Source organism: Phyllostomus hastatus, unplaced genomic scaffold (genome assembly GCF_019186645.2).
Source record: "Phyllostomus hastatus isolate PE091 unplaced genomic scaffold, TTU_PhHast_1.1 phas_scaffold_93, whole genome shotgun sequence".
Lineage (NCBI taxonomy): Eukaryota > Metazoa > Chordata > Mammalia > Chiroptera > Phyllostomidae > Phyllostomus > Phyllostomus hastatus.
The window spans coordinates 35,128,347-35,155,718 of record NW_025334042.1 but is presented as its reverse complement, the minus strand read 5'-3'; the positions used below and the strand labels follow the sequence as shown (position 1 = coordinate 35,155,718).

General features: G+C 35.8%; 1 protein-coding gene across 2 annotated transcripts; it reads left to right on the top strand.

Annotated features, from left to right (window-relative positions):
• Window positions 1–72: 72 nt before the first annotated feature.
• Window positions 73–26,476, top strand: FGFR1OP2 (FGFR1 oncogene partner 2). Of its 2 annotated transcripts, XM_045829813.1 has the most exons (7): window positions 73–312; window positions 12,216–12,364; window positions 15,603–15,720; window positions 17,711–17,853; window positions 20,251–20,364; window positions 23,082–23,195; window positions 24,453–26,476. In XM_045829813.1, the coding sequence occupies exons 2-7, from the start codon at window positions 12,230–12,232 to the stop codon at window positions 24,588–24,590; spliced, it is 762 nt and encodes a 253-aa protein (XP_045685769.1). In that variant the 5' UTR covers window positions 73–312; window positions 12,216–12,229; the 3' UTR covers window positions 24,591–26,476. The 2 variants fall into 2 exon arrangements, with proteins under 2 accessions (XP_045685769.1, XP_045685770.1); XM_045829814.1 differs by lacking the exon at window positions 20,251–20,364.
• Window positions 26,477–27,372: the final 896 nt, after the last annotated feature.

Here is a 27,372-nt window from a genome sequence, read left to right as displayed (position 1 = left end):
TCTCGCGCATGTCAGTGAGAAGTTGCAAATAAATCTCTTCGCTCTGCCCCCATGGTGACGCAAAGAAGAAAATCTCGCGAGGCTGAGTCGTTGTGGGAGCTCTAGTAGGACGCGGCTCCCCAGCCAGTGATGGGGCCGATCCCTGCTGACCCTTCAGCTGCTCCTCGACTACCTGTGCGGGCTTCTGCGTCTGCTTGCTGAAAAAGCTGAACAAACAAGAGGACTCGCTTACCTCGGGTGCATAGGTCCCCTTTGGCAGAGGCTTTGAGTCGTTATCGCCACAGCTGACGGCTGCGAGGGACTGAGACCAGAGTAAGTGGAATAAATCCAGGGACAGGAGCAGGCGTAGGGAGCCGCAAGCTTCCTTTCCCTAGGCGGCTGTGGTGCTTTGCCCCTCTTGAACTACTGGCCGCCCGGCCCTAGTCCTGTCCACCCGCCGGTTACCGCCTCCTGGGAGCGGTACTTCCTCCACGGCATCCTCTCTGAGCTCCTCTTTCCGGGACTGAAGTGCGGCAAGTTTAATGAAAAGCTTTGACCCTGGCCCTCTGGACACACCTTCCTGATCGGTTTTCTTCCTGCCTAACCCACCTGGGAGCTCACCCTTGTGGGGAGGAAGAACGGACCCTTTCGGTTTTCAGTTACCTCTTTGCAGCATAGGACATGGGCAGCTATTCCCTTTTTCTTGTAACTGCCCCCCAAGGAATACTACTTTTTTTTCTGGTTGTCTTCCTCCTTTCTGCATCCCATTTTTTTATCATTGTACCAGTATCCATCCTGCTGTCCAAACTAGAAACTTTCGTCCTTGATTCCGCAATTCCACCCGCACTGCACTGTATTATTTCTTCTCTCACCAGAATTGTTGCACTGTCCCTCCCTCAGCTCAGCCTCCCCACCATCACCCTTTCCAGTGAGTTATCACCTGAAATTCAAATCTGTTTATATCACTCCTTAAACTTTACCAATAACCATATTGCTGACAGAATTGTTGCCCAATGGGTAAGCAGTATCGTTAGGACCTTTTACTGTCTTTCCCAATCCATTTTACCTTTTTAGTCTCATCTTGCTTCTCCAAATACTGTCTTACTATCCAGCCATACCAGACAACTGGCTGTTTCCCCCAAAATGCCATGCACATTCAAAGCCCTGTGCCTTTGTTCCATGCTGCACCATCTGTCTAGAATGCTTTTTTTATTTTTGTTTTTACAACCTATCAAAACCCAATTCATAGATCATTGTCCCCTCAGATCCCCTAGGTGACATTGATAATACTGCTGTGCTCCCAAAGCACTTGAGGCAGTTCTGCATGTTTCTAAATACTAACAGTATTTATAAGATTGTATTATTTGCTCATATATCTGTCTCTTGTGCCAGTTTGAGCTTGTGTCTGAAATCATGTCTAAGTCATCTTTGTAGCAAGTGCTAGTCTAATGCTTGGCACATACGGGCAATATATATATGTGTATATATGTGTAAATATTTATAATGTAATAGTAAAGATTCACCATAGGAGACCTAAATGCCCTTAAAATCAGAATTTTTAGAGCCAGAAGGAACCTTGAATATTAGCTAAATGGCCGCTGACCTGTTTTGAATATAAGGAACTGTGGACCCCTAACACAGAAGTGGTTGTACTTTTAGTATTTGTTGATTGACATTATGTATAATGGCTAAAAACTGCCCTGCTTTTAATTGATTTTGGGTTTTTTTATTATATGAATCTGTGTCTGTATTTGAAAAATAGTGGGCTATATGTGTGAGAGAAATACCATGCTTGGTGTATGTACATCCATGCACCTCTTCAATGACTCCTTGGCCCATTGGTTAGAAATAACTGATCTAGATTAGGTTATTTCCTTTTTGAATTATCATATCTGTATGAATATATATATATATATTCTCACACATACACACACACGCACATAAATGCAATTTATATTTAGCCACAATTCTAAGGTAACATACGTGATTTTTAAAAATTCTCCCAGAAAAAAATTCTGTTTCTTCCAATTTTAAAAATTCATCTGCTTCATAAAGCTTTGGACATGTTCATTGCATCATTTTCAAGGACTGAAAATTTTCTGTGCTTTCAAATACACTGATGTGTCTGTATAAGGTGATCATTTTTACAAGTAACTTACATGCATTCTTTCTTGATCTTTTTAAATTATAAATTTAAAAGAAAGCCATACTATGCCTGTTTCTGTATGTGTCTGTTAATATTATCTTTTAACTGCCACTAGGTTCCTACCTGAACAAACTAATAAAAGTTTTTAGCTAAACTAGATTGTTGATATTTGAAGACATTTCAGTGAATGTCCTATCAGTAGTCACGATATTTCTGTAGGTCCAGCTACATGGCATACTCAGTTTGTGGATTAAAAGAAAGAAGAGTGACTTGAGTTCCTTTAAAATTTTGTTAACCAAAATCTAAAACTAAACAGCTGTCAGTTGCTGTCATGGGTGGGTGGTGGTTTCTCTTTTATTAGCAGCAGAATGTTCTAAACTCTCTGCCAAGAGCCTGACTGTGAATGTTTTTGGGTGGCAGAATGGCTAATGCAGGTGGAAACCTGCTCTAGAAAAATTTCACCTGTAATTTAGGCCTACCTGTTAAAGATAATGTAAGTGTTAATTACAATAAACAGTATAAAAATAGGCAGATAAATTGAGAATACTTTTTTTTTTTACTGGAGTCTATTTTTAAAACTTGTTAGAGAATTTGGAAATAGTCTTCCTCCCACTTACCAACCAAAAAAGAGGGAAAAAACAATGTTTTTCAAGAAGGGTGGCAAAGTAAATGCACATTATAAAATATTTTAAACTTTTCTGTGGTTTCACATACAGGAAATGAACAGACAGATTCTTAGAAACTGTGTCACTGTTTTTCTGAAATGCTGATAAAATTATGCTTTGAATTACCTGATGTTTAAAATTCACTTCTCTGAATAGCATTGTTTTTATAATTACAAAACAAAATTTAAACATAGTTTATTTTTATAGTAGTCTTTTTATGCAATCTAGGGAATGTTGTTTAATGGGAATGTTCATTGTAATTTCAAAAAACCTATCCATAAACTTTTGTTGTTGGTCTTATAATTAACTATAATGCCTAATTAAAATGGATGCTAGGTTTTTCTTAGTTATAAGGAAAAAATATTTGAAATTTTGTTATTTTTCATCCTTTCTTCATTTACACTCCTATTTATTTTCTATTGCTGGCTTGAAATGTTTTAAAATATTTTGGAAGTCAACTTGGTGAAGTAAGGTCAGGGAATTTGCTTTATTTTTCCAGCCAAGGAGACTGAGATGGTTTTTACAATACACAGGTAAAAGCAAACAGGGTCCTGGGCATCCACCTTGGCTTCTGAGTAGAGCACTAGACTGGGGATCAGCAATTCTACTTCTGGTATAGTACTGTTACAGAACAACAGGGGCCAAGGGGGGGGGGGCCCAAGGGCAATGTACTCTTACCGAAAGGAACCCCCCAGGTTCGTTATGTCCACTGCCTTATAGGAAAGACATCTCTCAATGCCAGAGATTTGTTAAAAGGAAAGGAAATGTTTATTTAATGCTGTACAGACTTAAAGTAGTGCCCTAATGTCTTCATCAAAATCCCAAAGTCCCTTAAAACACCACAAACACACACAGTCCTTCCTTCCCCTTTGCCCAGTCTGGGGTACCGTATTTCAGGAAAAGAAATAGAAGTCCGTGGCTCAGGCACGCCCCCAGTTCTTCCCAGTAATCCATCTCGGCTGGTAGGCCTCCCTCAGTTCCCGGCACCATCAGCTGTGTCTCCAGGATCTCTGCTAAAGTTGGGTGGTTGTTCCCCCTTCTAAAGCTTCGGGAGTCCCCACTCTGGCAAACCCGCGTGGTTCTCTCTCCCAGGGCTGCCTTGTCTGGGTTTAAATTCCCACGCCAATCTTCCTCTGTAGCTCCATTTCCGACTCCTCCCACAATTGGCTACACTTGCCAGGACTCTCATATCCTTCCAGCTTTACTGGGCTGCCATTGTGAATCTAGGCAGGTGTGGCCCCATGTCATGGAGCCAGTCTTATCCAAACTCCCACACAGGCGCTGTAACTCGGGGGACCTCCCCCCCAGTTATGTCTTGGTGGGGAAGTTACTTCCATTCCCCTGGCTCAGAGCATGGCCACAGCTATTTAACATATCTATGTAACCAGTTAAAGGTTATAGATATGTTAAATGACCACACCAGAGGTTAGCTGCAAAGCTGTTGCTATGCAAAACAGCTCTGATGGCCCTGCTCCAGGTGTTACTTCCCCCAACCCACACCTGTGGGGGGGGCGGGGTTAGGACATCCTAATATTTCCTGGACCCCATTCCAAATCCCTGTTTGGGGCCTCCCCTCTTGGCTGCACCCTGTTACAGTACTAGCCTAGCTCCTTCCTTGTTGCCTGTGCTATCATTCTCATCTTATATTTGGAATCCCTGAGTCTATATCCTCATAGATGAAATGGGAACATTTGTCCTGTTGACCAAAAGACATTATTAGGTAGTAGTTCTCAGTCAGGTTTGGAAAGTTACCAACTGTTTGAATTAATTAAAATAATGATCTAGCAGTTTGATTTTATTCAGGAGTGCTCTAGGGGTCAATGTGGATTGAATTAGATTGGAAAGAAGCTAAGAATTGGTAAGACAATTTTGAAGAAGAAAAAGATGGCTTGCCATATCAGATAATGAGTTTATTTTACAACTGTAATAGTTGGGGCAGCATGGTATTGATACAGAACTCGATAGAGAAATAGATCCAGGAACAGAATAGAGAGCTCAGAAACATACCCATACCATTTATTTAAAAAAAAAAAATATAACAGGTGTGGCATTAATATTTAGTAGGGGTGTTCTACCCATACACACACACAAAACTGGTAATTATGTGACGTGATAGAGGTGCAAATTATTGCTACAGTGGCAGTCATATTATGATATATAAATGTATCAAATCAACATGTTGTACACCTTAAACTTACATACTGCTATATGTCAAATATATTTCACTTTTTAAAAAATTCAGTGGGGGAAGAATATACTCTCCAATAAATGGGACTGGAGCAACTAGTTGCCCCCATAAAAAGAAAGGAAATGTAATAGATGCTTGCCTTATACCGTACATGCTGATAAACAACAGATGGATTAAAGACAAGGACAAAATCTTGGGGACAAAGCGTTTTTTAAATTAAAAAATCAACATAAAAAATAGTCCTTTTTTGGATAACAGCTCTATTCAGTTTAACATGTACGCAGGGTTATGTAACCACCGCTGCAGTGGAGATGCAGAACTCTCCACCCCAGAACATCCCTGGTGCCACACCCTCTTCCCACCCCTCACTCCTGGCAGCTGCTGATCTTTTTATCCTCACTATAGTTTTGTCATTTTGGCAGTGCCAGGTAACTGGAAACAGGATGTAACTTTTTGAGACTATTTTCTTTCATTCAGCCTAATACCTTTGAGATTCACGTAAATTGTTGCCTGTATCAGTACTCCATTCTGTGTTATTACTGAGTAGTAATCCATTTTGTTTATCCACTCATTTCTCTGCAGTAAATGCCCAGAAGTGGCATTGCTGGGTTACATGGTAGCTATATGTTTAACTTTGTAAGAAACAGCCAAACCATTTTCCAAAATAGCCATATTACTTTGCATTCTCACCAGTATTGTATAACAGCTCCAATTGCTCTACATCCTTGCCAGCGCTTGGTATGTCAGTACTTTTAATCACTTTAATAGAACTGTAGTGGCTCTCATTGTAGTTTTCATTGCATTTCTTTAATAGAGAATGGTGATAAACATTTTCTTATAATTATTTGCCATCCATGTATCTTTTCTCTAAAGTTACTTCATCTAAATATTAATATAGCTGCTTCAGCTATCCTTTTTTAATACCTTTATTGGGATATAATTTACACATCATACACTTTTATTGAGCTATAATTCACATACCATTTAAATGGTATGTATGTAAAATCCCATTTAAAGTATACAGTTGGTGGGTTATATATGTTTACAGGGTTGTGTGACCCATCACTACAATTTTAAGAGTATTTTTATTCCTCCATAAAGAAATACTGTGCCCTTTAACGCTTACTCCCTATTCTCCCTACTTCTCCCAGTCACCCCTCTCCCTCCCCCCGCCCCCCCTCCTCCGGGTTAGACACCACTAATCTGTTTTTTGCCTCTATGGATTTGCTTCTTCTAGACTTCATATAAACATAATCATAAAATGTGTGTTTTTTTTGCAACTGGCTGCTTTCACTTAGCATAATTTTTTCAGTTATCCATGTTATAGTGTGTACCAGTACATCATTCCTCTGCCAAAAAAAATTTCAGCTTTACAGATTTTATCACATTTTATTCATTCATTAATGAGTTGGTAGATATTGGGGTTCTACTTTTTGGCTGTGAACATTTATGCACAGTTTCAGACGTGGGCACATTGACATTTTTGGTGTATATCTAGGAGTACAATTGCTGGATTGTATGTTGAACCCTCTGAGGAGCTACCTGACTGTTTTCCAAAATGCCTCCATTTTCCATCCAGCAGTTTATGAAGTTCCAAATTCTCTGTATCCTACCCAACCCTTACTATCTGTCATTTTTACTATAGCCATCCCAGTAGGTGTGAAGCATCTCACTGCTGTTTTGGTTTGCATTTCCTTGATAGCTGATCACATTGAGCATCTTTTTGTGTGCTCATTGGCACTTGGGCTTTCTTTTGATTAGTGTTTATGTATCTTCTTCCACCTTTTCACTTTCAACCTCCCTACATCATATTTGAAGTGAGTTTTGTATAGACAGTATATAGTAGGGTCCTGTTTTTAAAATTCATTCTGATAATCTATCTTTTAATTAGTGTGTTTAGAGCATTTATATTTAGTGTAATTATTAATACATTTAGATTTAGGTTCACTGTGGTATCATTTGTTTTCTGCCTGTTCCTTTAATATTTTGTTCCCCTTTTTCATTCTCTTTGGGTTACTGGGCATTTTTAATTCATTTTAATTCATCTGTTGTGATTTTTTACTTTTCCTGGGTGTAGGAAATTCAGTTGAATAACATGATATGTCCTGTACCAATAACCATATTGTCCTCTTCCTCATTTGTTGATAAATAAGGTATTATCTCTATACAGTTTTTTAGGCATTTTTCTAGGAATTACTATGTATGTATAACTTTCACGTACTACTTATAACTGACATTTTATAATTTCAAGTGAAATGTTGAAACTTTATTACTATATAGGTCCACCTAACCTCCTGCCTTTATGTTGTAGTTATATTTACATAAATTGGAAATTTTATCAGACAAAATTTATAGTTCCTTTTTTCAAACATCTGGTGTTTTAAAGTACTCATGAAGAAAATAGTTTACTATATTTGCCTAGATATTTACAATTTTCGTTATTCTTCCTTGATTTTGAATGTTCTAAGTTTCCTTCTGATATCATTTCGCCTGTCTCTGGAGAATTTCTTTTAAAACAAATCTAGAAATGAATTGATTTTTTTCTTCATCTGAGACTGATTCTTATTTCACCTTCTTATGTAAAGGCAATTTTTGTTGGATACAGGATTCCAGGTCGACAGTTGTTTTTTCAGCTCTTTAAGTTCTACTCTCTACCGGCCTTTCTAGGTTTTTATTTGTCTCCAGTTTTCAGAAATTTGGTTATGATGTGTCTGAATTGCACCTTCTTGGATTTATCCCTTTTGGGATTTGCTGAGGTCTGGGAATAATAAAAACAGGCAAATTCCCAAGAAAGAGGCAAAATGTTGCATACTTTAAATTCATAAAAGAATTGTTCCAGCTCTGGCTGGTGGCTTAGTTGGTTAGAGCATCATCCCCTACACAAAAAGTTTGCAGGTCTGATTTCTAGTCAGGGCACACACCGAGGTTGTGGGTTAGATCCCTAGTCTGGCGCCAAAGATCAATCAATGTTTCTTTCTCACATCAGTGTTTCTCTTTCTCCCTTCCTCTCTTTCTAAAATCCATAACCATATCTTCAGATGAGGATTAAAAAAATGAAAAAGACAAAGAAAAAATAATAATTGTTCTAGTTAAATATATTTTTGTATTACTTGATCAATAATTTAGAATGTCCTTGGTAGGAGACACAAAGTATAATAGTATTTTAACCATTGTAAGTATTATGGCTTTTCTTTTCTTTCTTTTTTTAAACTTTTATTTTTTTATTGTTTAGTTATAGTTGTCCCCATTTTATTATGGCTTTTTAACAGAGGACTTTTTCAAGCCATCCATAAGAGAAACATACTAGTATATTATCAGTATATTTAGGAACATTGCATATTCTTAAACCATAGAGAGCGGGTACTCTATTAAATCCAGTGGAAGATGTTAGAAAAATCTTTTAAGAATGGTTTTAGCCCTTGCTTCAGCTTCACAATTTTTCAGATTTATTTATTCACAAATAATAAGGTATACACTGGGTCACAACCTTTGCTATCCATCACATTCTCCAATCAGTATTTAATATTGTGGCTAATTTTTTTCCAGCTGATACGAGAGGTTTCATGGAATTTCTTGTGTCCATTTGAGGTTTTATCTGGTGCTATCAGGTAGCCATTCTGATAGTGGCAGCTCTTATCTCATGGATTTTACAACTTGGTCACCCCATGTTTCTTTATGGAATTTGTCAGGCCAGATTTTGTGTATCTGATGGAATTTTTTAACTTCTCCATGGATTTTTTATGATTTTCTTGTATTATATGAGGCCCTTGCATAAAGACTTTTAGTCAAAGCAATCTTTTTATAGAGTATTTTAAAATAGCTTCATGGTATCTATAGTATAGTAAATTATCTTGTATAGTATCTTTTTTATTCTGTGTCTCTGCCTTTATTGTTTTAGGTAGCATCCGGCCATCAAGTAATGTATTTGTTGTTTTTAAGGGATATCTGAGGAATGTTTTTTCTTCGCAACATTTCAAAGAAGTGATTTGTTCCCAAAATGATCCAACTATTAGTGCATAAATTTTCTCTTATTTTAGCAAGTTGCTCTAAGAAGGCCACAGTTAAGTCATTTGATCAATTTGGCCTCTCATAAGAAATTTAATTTTATCAGAGTGACTGAAGTATCTGTTGTCACCTTTTGTGTTTAGTATAAAAGTCATTAACATGCCCTGGCCAGGTAGCTCAGTTGGGTAGATACACTGAGGTTGCTTGTTTGATCCCTGGTCAGGGCACGCACAAGAAACAACCAATGATTGCATAGATAAGTGGAACAACAAATTGATCTCTCTCTCTCTCTCTCTCTTTCTATCGCTTGCTCACTCATTTTTGCTCTCTCTTGTCAGTAAATAAATTTAAAAAATAAAATTCACTAACAGACAATAAAGTCATGATTTGGTACTAGAAAATTCAAAATTTGGCCTTGGGCACCTCCCGATCTATGGAAACACAATCATAAGGTTTTCTTTTAATAGGTAGGATTTTTGGAGTAACAGTGTTACTCCAGTGGGTGGTAATATGAAAGGAGAAAGGAACAATAGTTCATAATTATTCAGCTAGGAGAAATTTTAGAGTGGTTTCCTTTAGCAATAGGGATTTGCTGCATGTGGTAACATTAGGCTAAAAGACCTTGTATAAGTTCTAAGATGATTTAGTGGAGGTCCATTACTGAGAGAAGGAGGCTAATCCTTAGCTACTGAATTAAGGCTTAGGATTTAATAGACAGTGGGTCTTAGGTGCAATGTCGTTCAACTAATATCCCCAGAACACAGCATAGCCTCTTCATACTTCAAAAACGAGAAAGATGTATGATTATCTAGGAAGGCTTCATCTTGATTCAGGGCTCAGTTCCAGTTAATCTATGCCTATGGATTCTTTTGCCCAGAAGATTCTGGAAGCATAGTTTTTTTGTTTGTTTTTGTAGCTTACTGAATTTTATACACCATAGGTCATGTCTAAATCACTTAACATCTGACCATATATAGCAGCCTTAGTGAATTTTATTTGAAAACAGATCCTTTTATTAAACTTGTAGATGTTGTGTTACCGAGCATAAATAAGTATTCTTCTGATAGTGGCCCCAATAATATCATTTACAGATTAAGACCTGGGATTGTTAGAGATTTTTGGTACTTGAGTTGTTCTATTAAACCAAGATAAACTGTATCTATCTCAAGTCTTTTACAATTTTCTCTAGACTTTCAAATTAAGTTTCTTAAATCATTTTCTTACAGCATCTGTTACGACCAGTTATTTTGATTGTAAAACAAATATATTTTCTGTTTTTACTTTATTTTTTACTTATTGCAAGCCAGTTTGCTCCACCCACTGTCCCCCTCCTTTTTTTTTTTTTTAGCTAATTCCCCTTTGAAGTTTAGAGAAGGACAGGGCATTGTTGGAGGCTAATGTCTCCCTTATAGCAGCATCTTGGACAAATTTTGGATAGTTGTCCTTTTGTGTTTTAGTTTGGGACATTGATTCCTTTAATGTTTTTTTTCCGATAATCCTATTTCCAAGTACCCTTATCTAAACCTCTCCAATTTTAGAAGACAAATCCCTCGGTCTCTTCTGTAAGTGGTGTTGGGGAAACTTGACAGACACATGAAAAAAGTAAAATTGGAACGTTTTCTTACACCATACACAAAAATAAACTCAAACTAGATGAAAGACTTAAAGTAAGGCCTGAAACCATAAAACTCCTAGAAGATAACATGGACAGTAAACTCTTCGATACTGCTCTTGGCAATATCTTTTTGACTATGTCTCCTTGGGCAAGAGCAAAAAGAAAATTAAACACACGGGGCTACAGCAAACTAGAGTTTTTGCACAGCAAAGGAAACAATCAAAACAAAAGACAACTTACTGAGTGGAGAAGATGTTTGCAGATGATACATCCAATAAGGGGTTAGTATCCAGAATACATAAGGAACTTATACAACTTAACACACAAAAACAAGCAATCCAACTAAAATATTGGCAAAGGACCTGAATAGATATTTCTCTGAAGAGGACATACAGATGGCCAATAAACATGAAAAGATACTTAGCATTACTAATCATCAGGGAAATGCAAATTAAAAACCACAATGAAATATCACATCTGTCAGAATGGCTATCAATAAATGACAGACAATAAGTGCTGGTGAGGATGTGGAGAAAAAGGAGCCATTATACACTGTGCTGGGGTTGTAAATTAGTGCAGCCACTGGGAAAAACAGTCTGGAGATTCCTTAGAAAATTAAAATAGAGCTGCCATACAATCCAGCAATTCTATCTGAGTATTTATCAAAATAAACAAACAAAAAAACCCCAAAACACTAACTGGGAAAGATATATGAATTTATATGCTCATTGCAGCATTACTAGTAATAAGATATGGAAGCAATCTAGATGTCTATCAATAGATAAATATATAAAGAAGTGATGTACATGTATCACTCCTTTATATATAATGGAATATTACTCAACAATAAAAAGTGAAATCTTGCCATTTGAGGTAACATGGATGGACCTATAGGGTATTATTCTAAATGAGTCAGACAGAGGAAAACAAATATCATATGATTTCACTTGTATGTGGAATCTAAAAAAAAAAATCCCCTAAACAAATGAATAAATAACAGAAACAGACCCATAGATATAGAGAAAAAGCTGGTGATTTCCCGGTGGGTGGGTGGGTGGCGGGGGTAGAATTAATGCAACTTTATATAAGAAACAAGTTCCACCAGAAGAAGGTTGACACCTTGATTTATCATGACACATAGACACGGTTTCAGCTGGTCAGTAGTGTGTGTTTATGAACACTGTCTTGGGTCACCTGACTAAGCAGAAGCTAGGAAGGATCTTATAGTCAGGTTGACTACAGAATACAGACTAACAAAGTGACATTTTTCACAAATGAGAAGACAGGCAGTGCCCTTATGAAGAGCACAATTTCTGCATAATATAAAGTGTATTCATTGTATGTGTACTTTTCCCCTATTATAAATTCAGGGTATTTTACATATATTCTGATTATGTCTGCAAATTGCTTGTATATTGTCTAATATTTTCAAATATAAATTCACTTTCAAGCTTCTGCCATCCTAACAGAAGCAACACCACCAGTGTTCTTAAATGATTTTCCTCCCCAGAGAATGAACAATCCTGTAACAAATGTAGCTCCAGAAGTGTGTGTTAATATGAAACTAAAATAAGATGGCATGCTAGCTTTGAGTCTTAATTTTAATTTTAATTATAGGTATTCCTTGAGAAATGAGTTGCACAATTGAAAAGGCACTTGCTGACGCTAAAGCTCTTGTTGAAAGACTGAGAGATCACGATGATGCCGCGGAATCTCTGATTGAGCAGACCACGGCTCTCAACAAGCGAGTAGAAGCGATGAAGCAGGTTTGGGTTTTTTCTTTCTTGTTGATTCTAGTTTTTAAAAAAGCAGTCATTGACATTTATGTATTTCTTGAATCACTAACTTCTATGTAATTAGTATTTATTTGTTTAACGTACCCTATAAAATTTAAAAGTAGTTTGACTTATATGTGTCAGCTTTACTCTAGGATAGAATGTAATTTTGTCGTGTCACACATATATTATAGATATTGTAAAACCTGTAGACCTGATCACTTTCTTTCTGACACACACATTTGCATTTAGAAAATACATGAATTTATTCAGTCTAGATACATTTGGGAAAGACAACATAATGTCATTTACTAATATAGATACATATTTTCCTCTCATATTTTTATAATATAAAAATGTTTATATTTTTCTTTGTAAAAGTACTTAGGTAAAGTTATTTAACAATAAATTTTTTTAAATAATGCAGGGCAATAACTAGTTTACAGCTCATGCAGTTACTGCATTTATACTTGCTGCCTTATTTTACATTTAATGCTGCCAGTTAAAAAATATGAAAAGGGCTTCATTCCTTGTTATCCTTGGTGTTGTACATAAGGACTTTCCAGTGGGTTATGGCATTTAGCTAAAATTTAAGCCCTCTTCTGATAGAAAATTTTCAACTCTAAGAGAATTGTAAAGTCTCTGATACTACCATGGAAATCAGTCAAGGGGAATGTATATTCATAGCTCATTCTTATGAAACCATTCATTTTGTCAAAGGAAGCAACCTGGGATAATACTTCTGTCAAAGCTACTGAAAATAATGGAACAAGTTTACTTAGTTTGTTTTGCAACTCTGTTGCCGTAAACAGATTACATACCTCCCTAACTCTGCAGCTGTCGCATGCATACCAGTGAAGAGATGAGGTCTATCCAGATCCTATCCGGCCATGTAATATGAAAAACAGACATTTACTGAAGAAGATACAAGATACAATAAACAAACAAACAAATAAAAAAGATACAAGAAACAGAAAACTGTATTTGAACAATAAAATTTCTTTTAAAAATAAAAAGAAAAGAAACACTGTACACAGGATAATGATGCCTCCGTCTCCTTCAAAGTAGGCACCTTGGGACCTCACACAGTTCTCCCAATCACTATCAGCTGCCCTGTTGTATTTTCCTGAATATTATCAATGGTCTGAAATCTCTTCCCTTTCAAAGGTGAATCTAGTTTTGGGAAAAGCCAGAAGTTTCAGGGTGCCAAATCTGGGCTGTACGGCAGCTGAGTCACTAGGGTGATATGATGTTTCACCAAAAAATGACATGAGACGTGATGCATGAGTGGCCATGTTGTCGTGATGAAGTTGCCAATCACCAATTTCCCATAGCTGTGGCCTTCTGAATCATCTGAATAATTTCCATGGAGGAATGTCCAAACTTAGTGCAAAATTTGATGCAGATTCATTGCCCTACTCCCTTAATCATTTTGAATTGCAATGGCCACATAGTACACATGCTCATTCAATGGTGTCTACTGCCCTCACTAACTGGTACAGTGAAGTCATCATAGCACAGTAAACTTTCCTGGGCTGTCAAGTTATATCAATGTCACACAACCATTCTCATTATATTACCAGTGGCTGGATTATTTCTAGACAGACCTCATGTATCTGGTATTAAGTTGTAAAAAAAAAAAAGGAGTTTGACAACCAAATTTAGAACCATGAATGTTATAATGACTGTTACTAAGTGACTCATCAAATGCCTTAAAATGAAGGCATACAGTTTTAAAGTTAGATTCCCACATATTAAAAAAAAAAAAAAGAAAGAAACAGCCATGGCCAGTATTGTTCAGTTGGTCAGGTGTCATCCTTCAAACTAAAACATCACAGGTTTGATTCCCTGTCAGGGCACAAGCCTGGGTTGTGGGTTCGGCCTGCTGTTGGGGCATACAGAAAAGGCACCTGATCAATGTTTCTCCCTCCCATCAATGTTTTTCTCCCTCTCTTTCTCCCTCCTTTCCCCTTTCTAAAATTGATAAGCAGCTCCTTGGGTGAGGATAAAACAACAAAAAAAAGAAAGAATATTGCATTTCTTTTGCACAAGTTGAGATATAATTTACATATCATAAAATTTACTATTTGAAAGATGCAGTTTATTGGAATATTAATATTATTTTAGAATATTCACAAGGTGTACAACCATAATCACGTAATTCCAGAATATTCTCACCCCAAAGCCTCTATCTTACTTTCCTCAGCCCCTGGCAATCACTAATCTTTCTATCTTGATGGATTTGCATATTTTGAACATTTCATGCAATATGGGGCTTTTTGTGACCCATTGTGTTTTCAAGGTTCATCCATATTATAGCAGAAATCAACATCTCATCCCTTTTTATTATCAAATGATATTCCATTGTGAGGGTCTGTCACATTGTGTCTACCTGTCATCAGCTGATGGACATTTGGACTGTTTCTGTATTTTCACTATTATAAACAGTGCTGCTGCAAATACTTATTTACGAGTTTCTGTGTGGACGTGTTCTCAGTTATCTTGGGTATATAACTCAGAGTGGAATGGATGAGTCATACAATAGCTCTGGTTTAACTTTTTGAGGATCTGCCAGACTGTTTTCCAGAGCAGTTACATTTTACATTCCCATCAACAACATGTGAGGGTTACAGTTTCTCCACATTCTCTCCAACATCTGTTATTACTTGTCTCTTTGATTAAAATCATTCTAGAAGTTGTGAAGTAGTATCTTGTATTGAATTGCATTTCCCTAATGATTAATGATGTGAAGCATGTTTTCATGTGCTATGGCCATTTGTATATTTTCTTTAGAGCAATGTCTCTTTAAATCCTTTGCCAGGTTTTTCTCCATCTCTGTTGACATATAATTGACATAAAACATTGTGTGAGTTTAAGGCAAACAATGTGATGATTTGCTAATTGGATATTATGAAGTGATTCCATATAAGGTTAGTTAATATTTCCCTCACCTCACATAATTAATTACCTTTTGCAAGTGTGTGGTGAGAACATTTACCATCTACTCTCTTAGCAACTTTCAAGTACATAATATAATACTGTTAACTCAGTGTGCTGTACATTATATCCCTGAACTTATTTGTCCAGGTTTTAATGGGGTGGTTTCCTATCATTCAGTTGTGAGAGTTTTTTCTCTGTTATGGATAGTAGGCCCTTATCAGATATATGCCTCAGATTTATATTTCCAAATATTTTCTTCCCACATGTTCTTACTTAATATTTTCATTAGTATCAGGAAGAAATTCAAGAACTTAATGAAGTTGCAAGACATCGGCCACGGTCCACATTAGTTATGGGAATCCAGCAAGAAAACAGACAAATCAGGGAATTGCAACAAGAGAACAAAGGCAAGATATGTTATTATTATGTATAGCAAATTAAAAGAGAACTTTAATCTGCAATTGTACTATCAACTTAAAATCAATGTTGTCAAAAATGGGGAAGTAATTGACTAAATTTACTTTTTGATATTAATCTCATCTCTTCTATAGTTCATGCTGGGTTGGCAAAAAAGTTCATTTACTTCTGTAAAATAAAAGACAAATTTCTCATTTTCATCAATAACTTTGTTGATTTGGATATTTTGAGTTTGTTGGCTTTCTCCCACATGGTATAATGTTGATTTTCTCAACTAATGTCTTGATTTGATCGCTATCAACATCGACTGGTCTGCCTGACCATGGAGCATCATCCAGTGAGAAATCTACAGCACGAAACTTTGCAAAGCACTTCTGATGTGTTTGATCAGTCACAGTACCCTCTCCATCCACTACACAAATCTTTTTTTTTGCATTTCAGTTGCAATTTTACCTTTGTTGTAATAGTAAAAGCATAATATGCCCCCCAAAAAGCATAATATGCCAAAAATGTCGCATATTTTCTTCTATCTTCAATATAAAATGGCTACAAAAAATTCGCCAATTTTGATAAGTTTTTTTTAACGTACACTGATAGGACAGCTGTCACCATACAATCTAACAAAATTGTTTCAAATGGAGTTAAAGACAACTAATGTGCTACTTAGAGCCATCTTACAGGAAAAACCAAATGAACTTTTTGGCCAACCCAGTATTTCTAAATCACATTTATTGCCTGTTATCCTGTTCTACATTTGAATGTCTACCTTGCTTGGAGTCATCTTAGATCCTCACTGTAAATATCCAGTTTGTGCCATTGTTGTCACCTATGAAATAACTCATTTTCGTTCTCTGTGATCCCACTGCTTTGTTCCCCGGCTTGGGTGTTTGCAGTCTCTTCCTGAACTGTCCTAACTGATCTCCTGATTCCATTCTCTTTTCCCCTGCAGTCCATCTTCAACACAGGCATCAGACTGATTTTTCAAAACTACATCTGATCAACCCTGACTGGTGTGGTTCAGTGGGTTGGGCATCGCTCTGTGGACCAAAAGGTTGCCAGTTAGATTCCTGGTCAGGACACATACCTGGGTTGGGGACTTGAAAGAGGCATGCAAGAGGTGGCCGATCGATATTTCTCTCCCTTCCTTCCTCTCTCTCTAAAAAATAAATTAAAAATCTTTTTTAAAAAATCTGATCATATTATTATTTTGCTTAAGAACCCTCATTTATACAGCAGATCCTCAAATAACATCAGTTTGTTCAATGTTGTTTTGTTATAACATTGATGAGATGCCATAGGAACTCAACTGTTGTGTATATCAGTTACACTTTCGTAAAATTGATTTTGTTATACTCGTGCATCATTTTGCTTAAAGTCACAGAACCTGTAAGTGACATTCCTTTTCCAGTGGCCTTCAAAGTCAACCCAGGCCTTTTCTGTCTTCTTCCCATACCTCTCTTCCCCTTTGCTTTTGCCATCCCCAACTAGTTTCTGAACATACCATTCGCTTTCATGCCTGCCTGCCTAGAATGTCCTTTCCTTTATTTTTTGGCTCATAGAATGCAAGTTCATCTCAAGCTTTTCTGAAGCTTTCCCCAGTTTCTCCTCACATACTTCTAATATAGATTTGAGTAGAGCTCCTCTCTGCACTTATCACGTAGTATAATTATTTATATATTTGTTTTCCTCACTATACCCTGAGCTCCAAGGCCTTTTGGTATTCCTAATACAGAGCATCATCTGATACCTAATTGTTGTTCAGTAAGTGTTTGTTGAAATGTGTCTCAAAAAATGAGTTTTAAATGGTCATTTAAAAAACGAATAAAGGACTCCCTTTGGTATCTTTATTTCTATACAGCTATACAGCTAGATTCCTAGCCATCATGTTTTCTTTTTAAAATACCCTCTTTTATAAGTTGCTTTTATAAGTATAATATGAAAAAGAAAAGTTTGAATAAAATATACTGTTCCTCTTGATAGAATTACGTACATCCCTTGAAGAACATCAGTCTGCCTTGGAACTTATAATGAGCAAGTATCGTGAGCAAATGTTTAGATTGCTAATGGCTAGCAAAAAAGATGAGCCGGGTCTCACAGTGAAGTTAAAAGAGCAACACTCCAAGGTAATCCATTCTATGAATACAATTTGAAATGGGAAAGAATGACAATTGGTTAACTTGCGTTCAGAATTTTTTTAAATCACGTGATAAATATTTAACATGATATTGAATACTTCATCTTTTTGACATTTTCTGTTTCTCCTTAATTTTTTGTTTCTTGTTATATATCATTTTTGTTAGATTTACTCTTCTAATTCCTTTGCTTCTAGTAGTTTTAATATATATTAAAAGTAAACTTTTTTGGCAGATAAAGGTAAGTATTCAATTCAGATTTACTTTTATAAGGTTATCTGCTTTTAAGAAATATTTTTTTAGTAGATTTGTGTATTGACATCTGTTGCACAAAAATTGAAATGTGGAAAACTTAGAAAATTTGAACACAGATAAAGGCAGATTTCTTTTTCTTACTACTATTTTCTGAATAAGGCTAATTGATTCAAATTATAATCTTGACTCTAATGGAAAAAACACAGTGTCAGGGAGAAGAAAAGAAGCACCATATTAAAATTTTCTCCCCTCCCCACAAATCACATATCAGGAACATCGTTTTCAGAAATAGCTGAGCTGGCTAAAAATTAGTGTTTCTCCTTCTGTTCATCTTACTCCTTGTTGTCCCTGTGCCTGTTCCCTTTGCGTGTGAGCCTGTGTTTGCTGACGGCTGCTGTGAAGACAAGGAGAACAGTCTTACCATTTACCTTTCATTTTAAACTGGATTTTAATTGCTGTATGAAGTAAAAATATTAGACTGGATTGTGAACTTATAATGAGCAAGTATCATGAGCAAATGTTTAGATTGCTAGGCTACTAGGCCATTACCTGTAGTGGAAAATGAAGAGCTATTAATTGTTATAACAAATATTATTTAAGAAATGTTGTTTTAAGGCATATTTTTATCTTTCTCAATTATTGAAACACATTTTGGATTCTTTATTCCACCATAGTGCTTATAAGTATTTTTAAATTATTTAATTATTAATTCTATTAAAATTAAATGCCTAGTAGGTAGGCCTTTGTATGACAACTTTATATATTGAGGAAGTTAGTAACAGATACCTCTTGTGTCAAATAGTAAAGTAGTAAATTAAATAAATAAATATGGGTTTAATGTTAACTAATTATGCTATATTCATCTCCTAACTAAAAGGAAAACATTGAATGTTTATGTAGCAGTCTTTTGAATATAAAATGTATTTATTGTTAGAGATTATTAAAATATATTTAAATGTGTAACTTAAGAGGTTTTTAAAGGTATGAAGATGAATTGACTTTAAATTATTAAGAAAATATGTGATCTCAAGAAATTCTGTAAGTCCTTATGTTTAATACCCTGAGAAGTAATTTTTTTAAGATCTAAAGAGAATACTGTGACCAAAAAGTGCATAAAATAAGATACTGTAGCTTGCTGGTTCCATCTGGTAGTAGCTGTGACGAAAGTAAATGTTTTCTAAAACACATTAGATTTTACCATTCATCAGAAATGTTTTATTAACTTAGCAGTGTGAATGAAACATTTTGAAGATAGCTGTAAACCATCTTTTCTCATTATATAAATTAAATTCATCATAAGTGCTGATCCTTGCCTTCCATAAAATGGCTATTCAATTACTTGTTATTAATTCCAACTAATACATATTAATGTTTGTGATTTTGATTTTTCCCAAAAAGGAAACACTTTGACTCAATTAAACAGACATCTGTTAACACTTGCACTGGCATAGATATTGTTAGTAATAAGATGAATGAATGAATAACTTCCATCATTCTATCATAGGAGCTTACAGTATAATGGGAGATACAGATAAAAATATAACTGATACAAGATAGGATGTGATGAATCGGAAAATAGTAAAAGGGATTATTACTGGAATATTAGAGGAAGCAAGATTTGTTCTCTTAAGGAGAATTTGGGAAAGTGTAAGAGAAGGAAGAAATCCATCTAAATCCAGTCAGGTATTAATTAGTGGGGGCTGGGTGTGAACAAGTAGAAGTAGGTGAGCAGAGAAACTGGTGTGACGAAGGTGCAGAAATAAGAGATGCTACAGCGTGTTTGGGTACTAGTGCACTGACCTGCCTAAACACTAAACAGTTTTATAACACATTTACAGGTAACAGAGTTACAAATAACAGCATGTGTGGAATAAGAGACCCTTTTGAGACTACTGTAATACAGACTTTTACCCTTACCCAAAAGTTTTTGAGCACACAATTAAAAGTCAAACTGAGAACTCATTTTCATCCAAATACTCATTTTTTTCCATTATTTTTGAACAGATGCCTTTTTGGAAATCTTAAAAAAGCAAACATTTCAAACAGTTGGCTAACACGCATGAACTAACACTCATTCAGTTTTTAAATTACGGATAATGTCCGTATTAACATTATAATGACTCTGTACTACAGATTGACATGGTACATCGTAACAACTCCGAGGGATTCCTCCTTGATGCATCTCGACACATCCTTGAAGCACCTCAGCCTGGACTGGAGAGGAGACACTTGGAAGCAAATCAGAATGTACACTAAATAAAACAGTCACATTTGGGGGTGTGGATGGAAGGGGGGTTCATTTAAAAAGTTCTTTTATGCCAGAGTAAATCAACAAACAAATGAAATTGCTTTAAAATGCTGTGCTTTCGATAGCCACGCAAAAATACAGAAAACTTAAGGCCGTCATTAATCCTGCACGTGTTGTGTCGCACATGCCCTGTTAGGTAGGGGCAGGCTCTAGAGGCTGTTCCGGCCGGCTTTTCCCCTGGGTCCTCTTACCAGTTACTGCTGCAAATTTAGTAAACTTGAAACAGTTACTCTCTTTCTGGACATCAAAGACATGGTCTCTGTAGTAATTTCAATCTGATTTCATAAAAATTTTGTTCAATCAAATTATTTTTTTAATTTTTAATTAATGATTTTAGAGAGAGAGAGGAAGGGGGAGAGAGGAAAAAAAACATCGATTTGCCATTCCACTTATTCATGGATTCATTGGTCGCTTCTTGTACGTGCCCTGACCGGGCATCAAACCTGCAACCTTGGTGTATTGGGCCGACACTCTAACCAGCTGAGCTTCCTGGCCAGGGCTGTTCAATCAAATTATTAAATGAACTGTTTTAATTCAGATTTTGATAGTTTTCGGTCCTTTCGTTTGAGTTTACCAAAAATTGAAATGTCTTTGTTTAAGTGTTATTAAGTGTAGCTGTATACTCTCCATTGTGTCTTAACTTTTTTTTCCCCAAACTTACTTGTGGCTGGCCTTTATTGACCTAAGTTGAAATAAACCTAAACAAAGGTGACAAGTGAAAAAGGCATGTCAAGACAGTTCGAGGATTATTTTGCTGACACTCCTTGCCTTTAAGAGTCTTGAAAGCACAGGTCTTGACCTTTTGTGCCCATTAAAAGATCTATGATATTTCTCCAAAGAGTTTATTGTAATAAGTGGACCATCCATGAACTGGGCCTGTAAAAGTGCTGTTCTGTTCAAAAAATTGTTTTGTTTTATTTTTTCCCTCAATGATTTTATTAGAATAGACTCAGTTCTGAAAAAAGTGTTGGTATCTTGTTTTCTTCCATTTTAAAGGCAAAGAATTATTTACTTCCTGCGTAGTTTTTTACCTAGGTCAGTCCCATAGGATACAAAAACTCATAAACTGAGAAAGCTGTTTGTATTCCAAATGTTTACTCATTATTGTTTCTCAGTTTGTGTCTGTAGTTATCTGTCTTTAACTGACTTTTAAACATTATATGCTCCCTTTATACGGGGAGGGATTTTAATAATTTTGCAGAGTATGGCAGATGTTAGTCTTGATACCACTCTCGCTGCCATCATCCGATCCGGGGCCTTGGAGCAGTGCTCTCTGGGGCAGCAGAGGTGCTCTTATCTGTGCCGCCCAGTGTGCAGACAACCACCACCTGCAGTGTCGAGTGCTTGCATTGTCACCAGTGCAACTAAGGGGCTGAACCACTCATTTCTTTAGACTGTATTTGATTTTAATTAATGTAAATTTAAATAGTGCCATATTGGACAGTGTCGATTAGTCCTTTATTTTGCCTTTTCTGTGTACTAGCATTGTACAGGTTTCCCCATTAAAATACTATAAGGACCTGCATTTTTGTTGCTTAAGAAGGTATTAAATGTGTATTTGCAAAAGATACTCCTATTTGTTCTCCATCTCCTTTCTTCCATGGCTTACTAGTTTTCTAGGTTTTAGGGGGTCCTGTTCAAACCCTTTCTACAAATAGAAAATGCACAACTATTTAAGAGACTTCATGTTTACTTGGGGAACTGTTAACTTTTGTTTTTAACTTCTGTACTTATTAATATAGTAAAATAACCCTCAATTGACAGTGAATAAGTCTATAGAAGCATTTCGTTTAAAAAATTATTACTCTCAAGCTTACGTTGATTTTAAATGTTTTGTCTGTATCTTTCACTTGACTGTAAGCTCCTTGAAATCAGGGAACGTGGCTCCACAGCATTCATATTCCTGTTACCTAGCACAGTGCCTGACACACTGTAGGTGTGCAAAAACAGTGAGTGCAATTGAAGAAATTTGTTACTGTTGCACCAAAAAAATTGTGGATGTCTATTTTATACTGAAATTATATTTTGAACAGTTTGCAAAGAGGCTATTTATTATTTTAATACTTAAAAGCAGAACTCTGCTTTTTATCGATAAATATCATTTTATCGATATTTATTATGCATTATGTACTGAACACTAATAAGCAAATATAAATAAGGTACAGTTTCTGCTGTCAAAGAGGATTAATAATTTAGAAGGTTCTATATTGGATTGAGATAAATTTTTAGGCATGGGTAATACAGAAAATATTTATAAATCATGAAATCTTTGGGGGAAAGAGAATGAATGCCATAAACTTTTATCTTTCCCATTACTTTGATCAATAGTATAGGTAGTTGCAAAAAAAAAAGAAAAAGTTGCTGATCATTTGTAGTGAGAATGTGAAATATGAGTACTCTTGTTAACCAGTAGATGAGTTAAATTGTTCTGCTTATCCTTAATTCTAGTCCCGACAGCAGTCTAATTTCAAAAGCACAATTGTGGTCGGTCAGCTTTTTGTAATATCTGCTTGATAAAGTAAGTCATATTAAATGGCAACATATGAGTATTATAGCCATATTAAGCGGCAATGCAGATTTGATGAAAAGAAGAGGATCCCAAAATAAAAATAATACAGCATTTCACTAATCTGTAACTCCCAACTCTTTGTTCCAGGAATTGCAAGCACATGTTGACCAGATAACTGAAATGGCAGCAGTGATGAGGAAAGCCATTGAAATTGATGAGCAACAGGGTTGTAAGGAACAGGAACGAATATTTCAGTTGGAAGTAAGTTTTAAATTGTAAATATGGGTGAAAACTCATACAGAGATTTATGCCAGAAAATATATCCTGTACAGTATGGTCCTTTATTTTGTGTAGTAAAGCATAAATCATTGTCGAGTAATCCAAATCAGTAGAATAGGCTTTTATGCTTTAAAAGCTACATTTTGAAATCATAGTGGAGAAAATGGTCAGAGGGCCAAAAATTATTTCTCTCTCTAAGCCATGCAAGGTTTTCTCATTCTTTGTAACAGGATTAAGCAAACTTTTTAAGTGCCAGATAGTGAGTCTTTAGGTTTCAGAAACCAGACAGTCTCTACTGTAGACTCAACTAGGCCATTGTAATGCAAAATTTATGGTAAAACTTAATTTACAATAGCAGACCTCAAGCCAGGCTGTAGTTTGAACATCCCTGCCTCATACCATTGAAACTTAGAAAGAAAAACCAAAGACAGTGGTAGAGAATAAATTGTTGAAGTTACTTTTTTAAAGATTTCACTGATTTTTAGAGAGAGGAGAAGGGAGAGTGAAAGAGAGGGAGAGAAATATCAGTGTGTGGTGGCCTCCCATGTGCCCCTACTGGGGACCTGGTGCCTCAACCCAGACATGTGCCCTGACTGGGAATCAAACCTGCGACCTTTTGGTTTGCAGGCTGACATTCCATCTACTAAGCCACACTAGCCAGGGCAATTTTTAAATGTCTGCAAATTTCTTCCAGTAACTAGAAAAAAAAAAAAAAGGTAAAGTTGTTTTCCAGTGCTAGATTTGGTTACTTATTTTCCTTCTTTAAAAACATTACAATGTACTCAACCAGCCCTGCTGCTGCTGAATCCCAGTAAGGAAAGCAAACCAGATGGCTCGGGTTACGTTTCTTGCATCATGGAAAGTAATTAAAGTACTAATAGGTTATAGTCCCAGGGTATTATTTACAAACTTTCTGAGTTTATGACAATATAAATCTAGATGTTATTTTCTTCATCTATACTGTGATTGTAAAATAAGGCAATTGCTGAGGTTCCATCTACAATTACAGCTGCATAAAGAAGACTTTGCATGGGTGGAAGACTTCTTGAACACAGGATCCTACCTCTTTAAAAATGTGTTCTCTGGATTCAAGTTGTCAACTACAACTGCATATATCATTTAGTGCCTGTCACTTACAGAACTTGCTTTCTATTTGTCATATGTTTGGCTTTTCTTAAGATACGTTGGTACTCTTGTAGCTACCTTGGTGACTGCATCTTTGTTTTTGTCTTCTTATAGCAAGAAAACAAAGGCTTGAGAGAGATCCTTCAAATAACTCGAGAATCATTTTTGAACCTAAGGAAAGATGATGTATCAGAAAGTACGTCTTTGTCAGCATTAGTGACCACTAGTGACCTGAGTCTAAGGAAGAGCTGAAGAGGCTGTGAGCTTCTTACAAGGCTCCACACAATCCCCGGGACTGGCCTGCTAAAGTGAATGAATTACGGAAAAATCGACCTCAAGCTACCCTTTTATTTTCTATAATATGTACAGTGTACAGTGCCCTGGCAATGACATTTTTAAGAGATAGCAACACAAAATGCATAGTTCATGGTCATAGACTTTATTCCAAAATACAATTGAAAAGTAGAAACTAAGATTTTGTTAATTGCTGAACATATTGAAGATTTTCACAATGACTGCTGAACATATCAAGAGCTTTCAGTAGTGCTGTTGGCTTTCTGGATGGTACTTGGATAAACAGGAATATTCCCAATAAATATTTTGGAACTCATGAAATTATTCCAATTTTAACATACAGATTTTTTCACAGTTTGGTGAATGGAAGATAGTCATACTAAATTTTTTCCTCCCTGTTTGGTGTCAAAGTTAACAAATAGCTTATGTACCATGAAACTTCAGCATTGATTGCCTAACTTCCCATTAATTTAAATTTTTGTCAAAGAAAATTCAGTTTGAAAAGCTGTGGGAATGTTTTATATGCACCATAAACAAAAGAGGTAATTTAATTTTAACTAATTTACCATAGTTAATACTCAGCAAACAATTGTCCATAATTGCTAAGCATATGAAATAGCTTTTCAGGAATGAAAGACAAGGAATACTACTTTCTAAGAAAGATCTTATAAGAGATGTAATGAGTAGGTTAAACTACTCCTTTGAAAGAATAAGTTTTGGTTCTAAACCAGTAACAAAGATGAGATTTTTCTCTTCTCTGGTTGATCTTTAAGGATATTATGGAGCTCATTTGGCTACCAGAGTTGAAATGTCTGATAAAGCTAGCTAGGTATGGTTATTTCAAAGTATATTGGGGAATCCTCTGCCTCATAAAGCCCTTTTAAAAAAGTAACTATTAAGAGAAGAAAAGGTACATTAAAATTTTTTTAAATGTTTCTGGATCTGTTCTTAAGCACCACCTGGTCCTCACAACCGATAAGATTTTTCTTACAACCTTTCAGCTAAAGAGGGACCAAAAAATCAATGGAGTTAGAAGTATTTGTTTTATTTTTTCTATAAAATGTATATCCAGTATATGTAAACTTTAAAGCCACCAAAAATAGAAGTGTGCTTTAACATCAGTTGAAATCTAAATTTTTATTCTTTTGTGGTGATTACAAAATAAAAGGATAAGAGTGTCAGATATGACCAAATATATTATGCTCATTTATATTAAGTACCTATGAAAATTAGCACAATAGAAAATTTACTTTTGAGTATAAATTTGTTAAATATTTACGTGGCAATTTTTATGTATAATTTCATAGATTGGTAAAATTTAAAACTACTTTTCAGAATTTTTCTATCTTAAGTTTGGGGTAAGTGGGGCTGATGGGGCTGACTGAATAGAAAAGGGCTGTGGACCCAAACGTTAAATTGACTTCTGTTCTCATTCAGAGGCCTTAATGTTTTATAAATAAATGACAGTTTTTATTTTTTAAATTTTCTATTTGTTTTTGGGAAAGTACCCCTTAATTTGATGGCACATTCATTCATATAGTTTTTATCCCAAGTTAGAATGAAAGAAAATATGCTACACAATTGAGATTAAGTCTGAGGCAGTTCATTGAGGCAGCTCTATTATGAAATATTACTTGATAAATAATTATTTTTGTAAACAAATAAGTTGAGTTAATTTATTCTTAGTCTTCTTACTTGGACATAATTTTAAGATCTTGGCATTTAAAGACATTTACTTTGTTATATAGAAAGTTTTCCATCCCGTACTTTTTTTAAATTTATGTCTGGAGGTATGTAGTGCATAGGAGCCTATTTTATCAATAAAGATGAGTGGTTAAAATTTGTGTGCTCTCCAGATTAATTTGAAAACAATGTTTACTTACATTTATTCTTAGGACTGTACTCTCTGCTTACCACAAAGCTGGTACTTAGCCACAGCTTGTATATCTATTTGAGGAATTGGTCATCAACTTGTTATTGATCCTGAAAGCCCCTTTATTTTCTGTGGTGGGTTTAAGAGTGTGTACCGCCCGCCCCCCCCCCCAAAAAAAAACCATATTCAGGTTCTAACCTTCTCTACTAACGTGACCCTATTTGCAAATAAAGTCTTTGCAGAGTTGGGAGGACCTTGGGATAGGCCCTAAACCCAATGACTCACGTTTTTGTAAGAGATTTGAAATGGAGGGACACAAGGTAAAAGCCATGAAGAGATGCAGAGAGTTGGGCAAGTCAGGGAACCCCAAGGATTATGAGGCGCCGCCAGAGGCTAGGAGAGCGGCATGGAATGAAGTCTTCCTCAGACTCCCCAGAAGGAACCAACCCTGATTGATTTCAGACTCCTGGTCTTCTCGCCTTTCAGAACTGAGAGAATAAATTTCTGTAAGCTGCCCAGCCAGTGAGAATATATAGCAGCCCTAGGAAACAAACACATCTTTCATGTGTCATCTACCCACTTTAGTTTTCACCTTAATGTAGGGAATGCAATTCTAAAAAATCGGTTATATACAACCTCAAAGATGAAATGCTTTCTGCTCAAAGCAACATTCTTTGATGTTTATTATCAAGGTGACTTCCCAAATTCTGTATTTCTAAATAGCCTCAAGGATGATGTAGTATAAATCCAGAACTTAATTTTTGGTGACCACTATCTTTGTCAGAGAATAATAATTTCTAATTGAAATTTGAAGGGACATTCTCTTTGTACCTCACTGGCTGCACCTCAAATTCTTTTGTTCCTTTT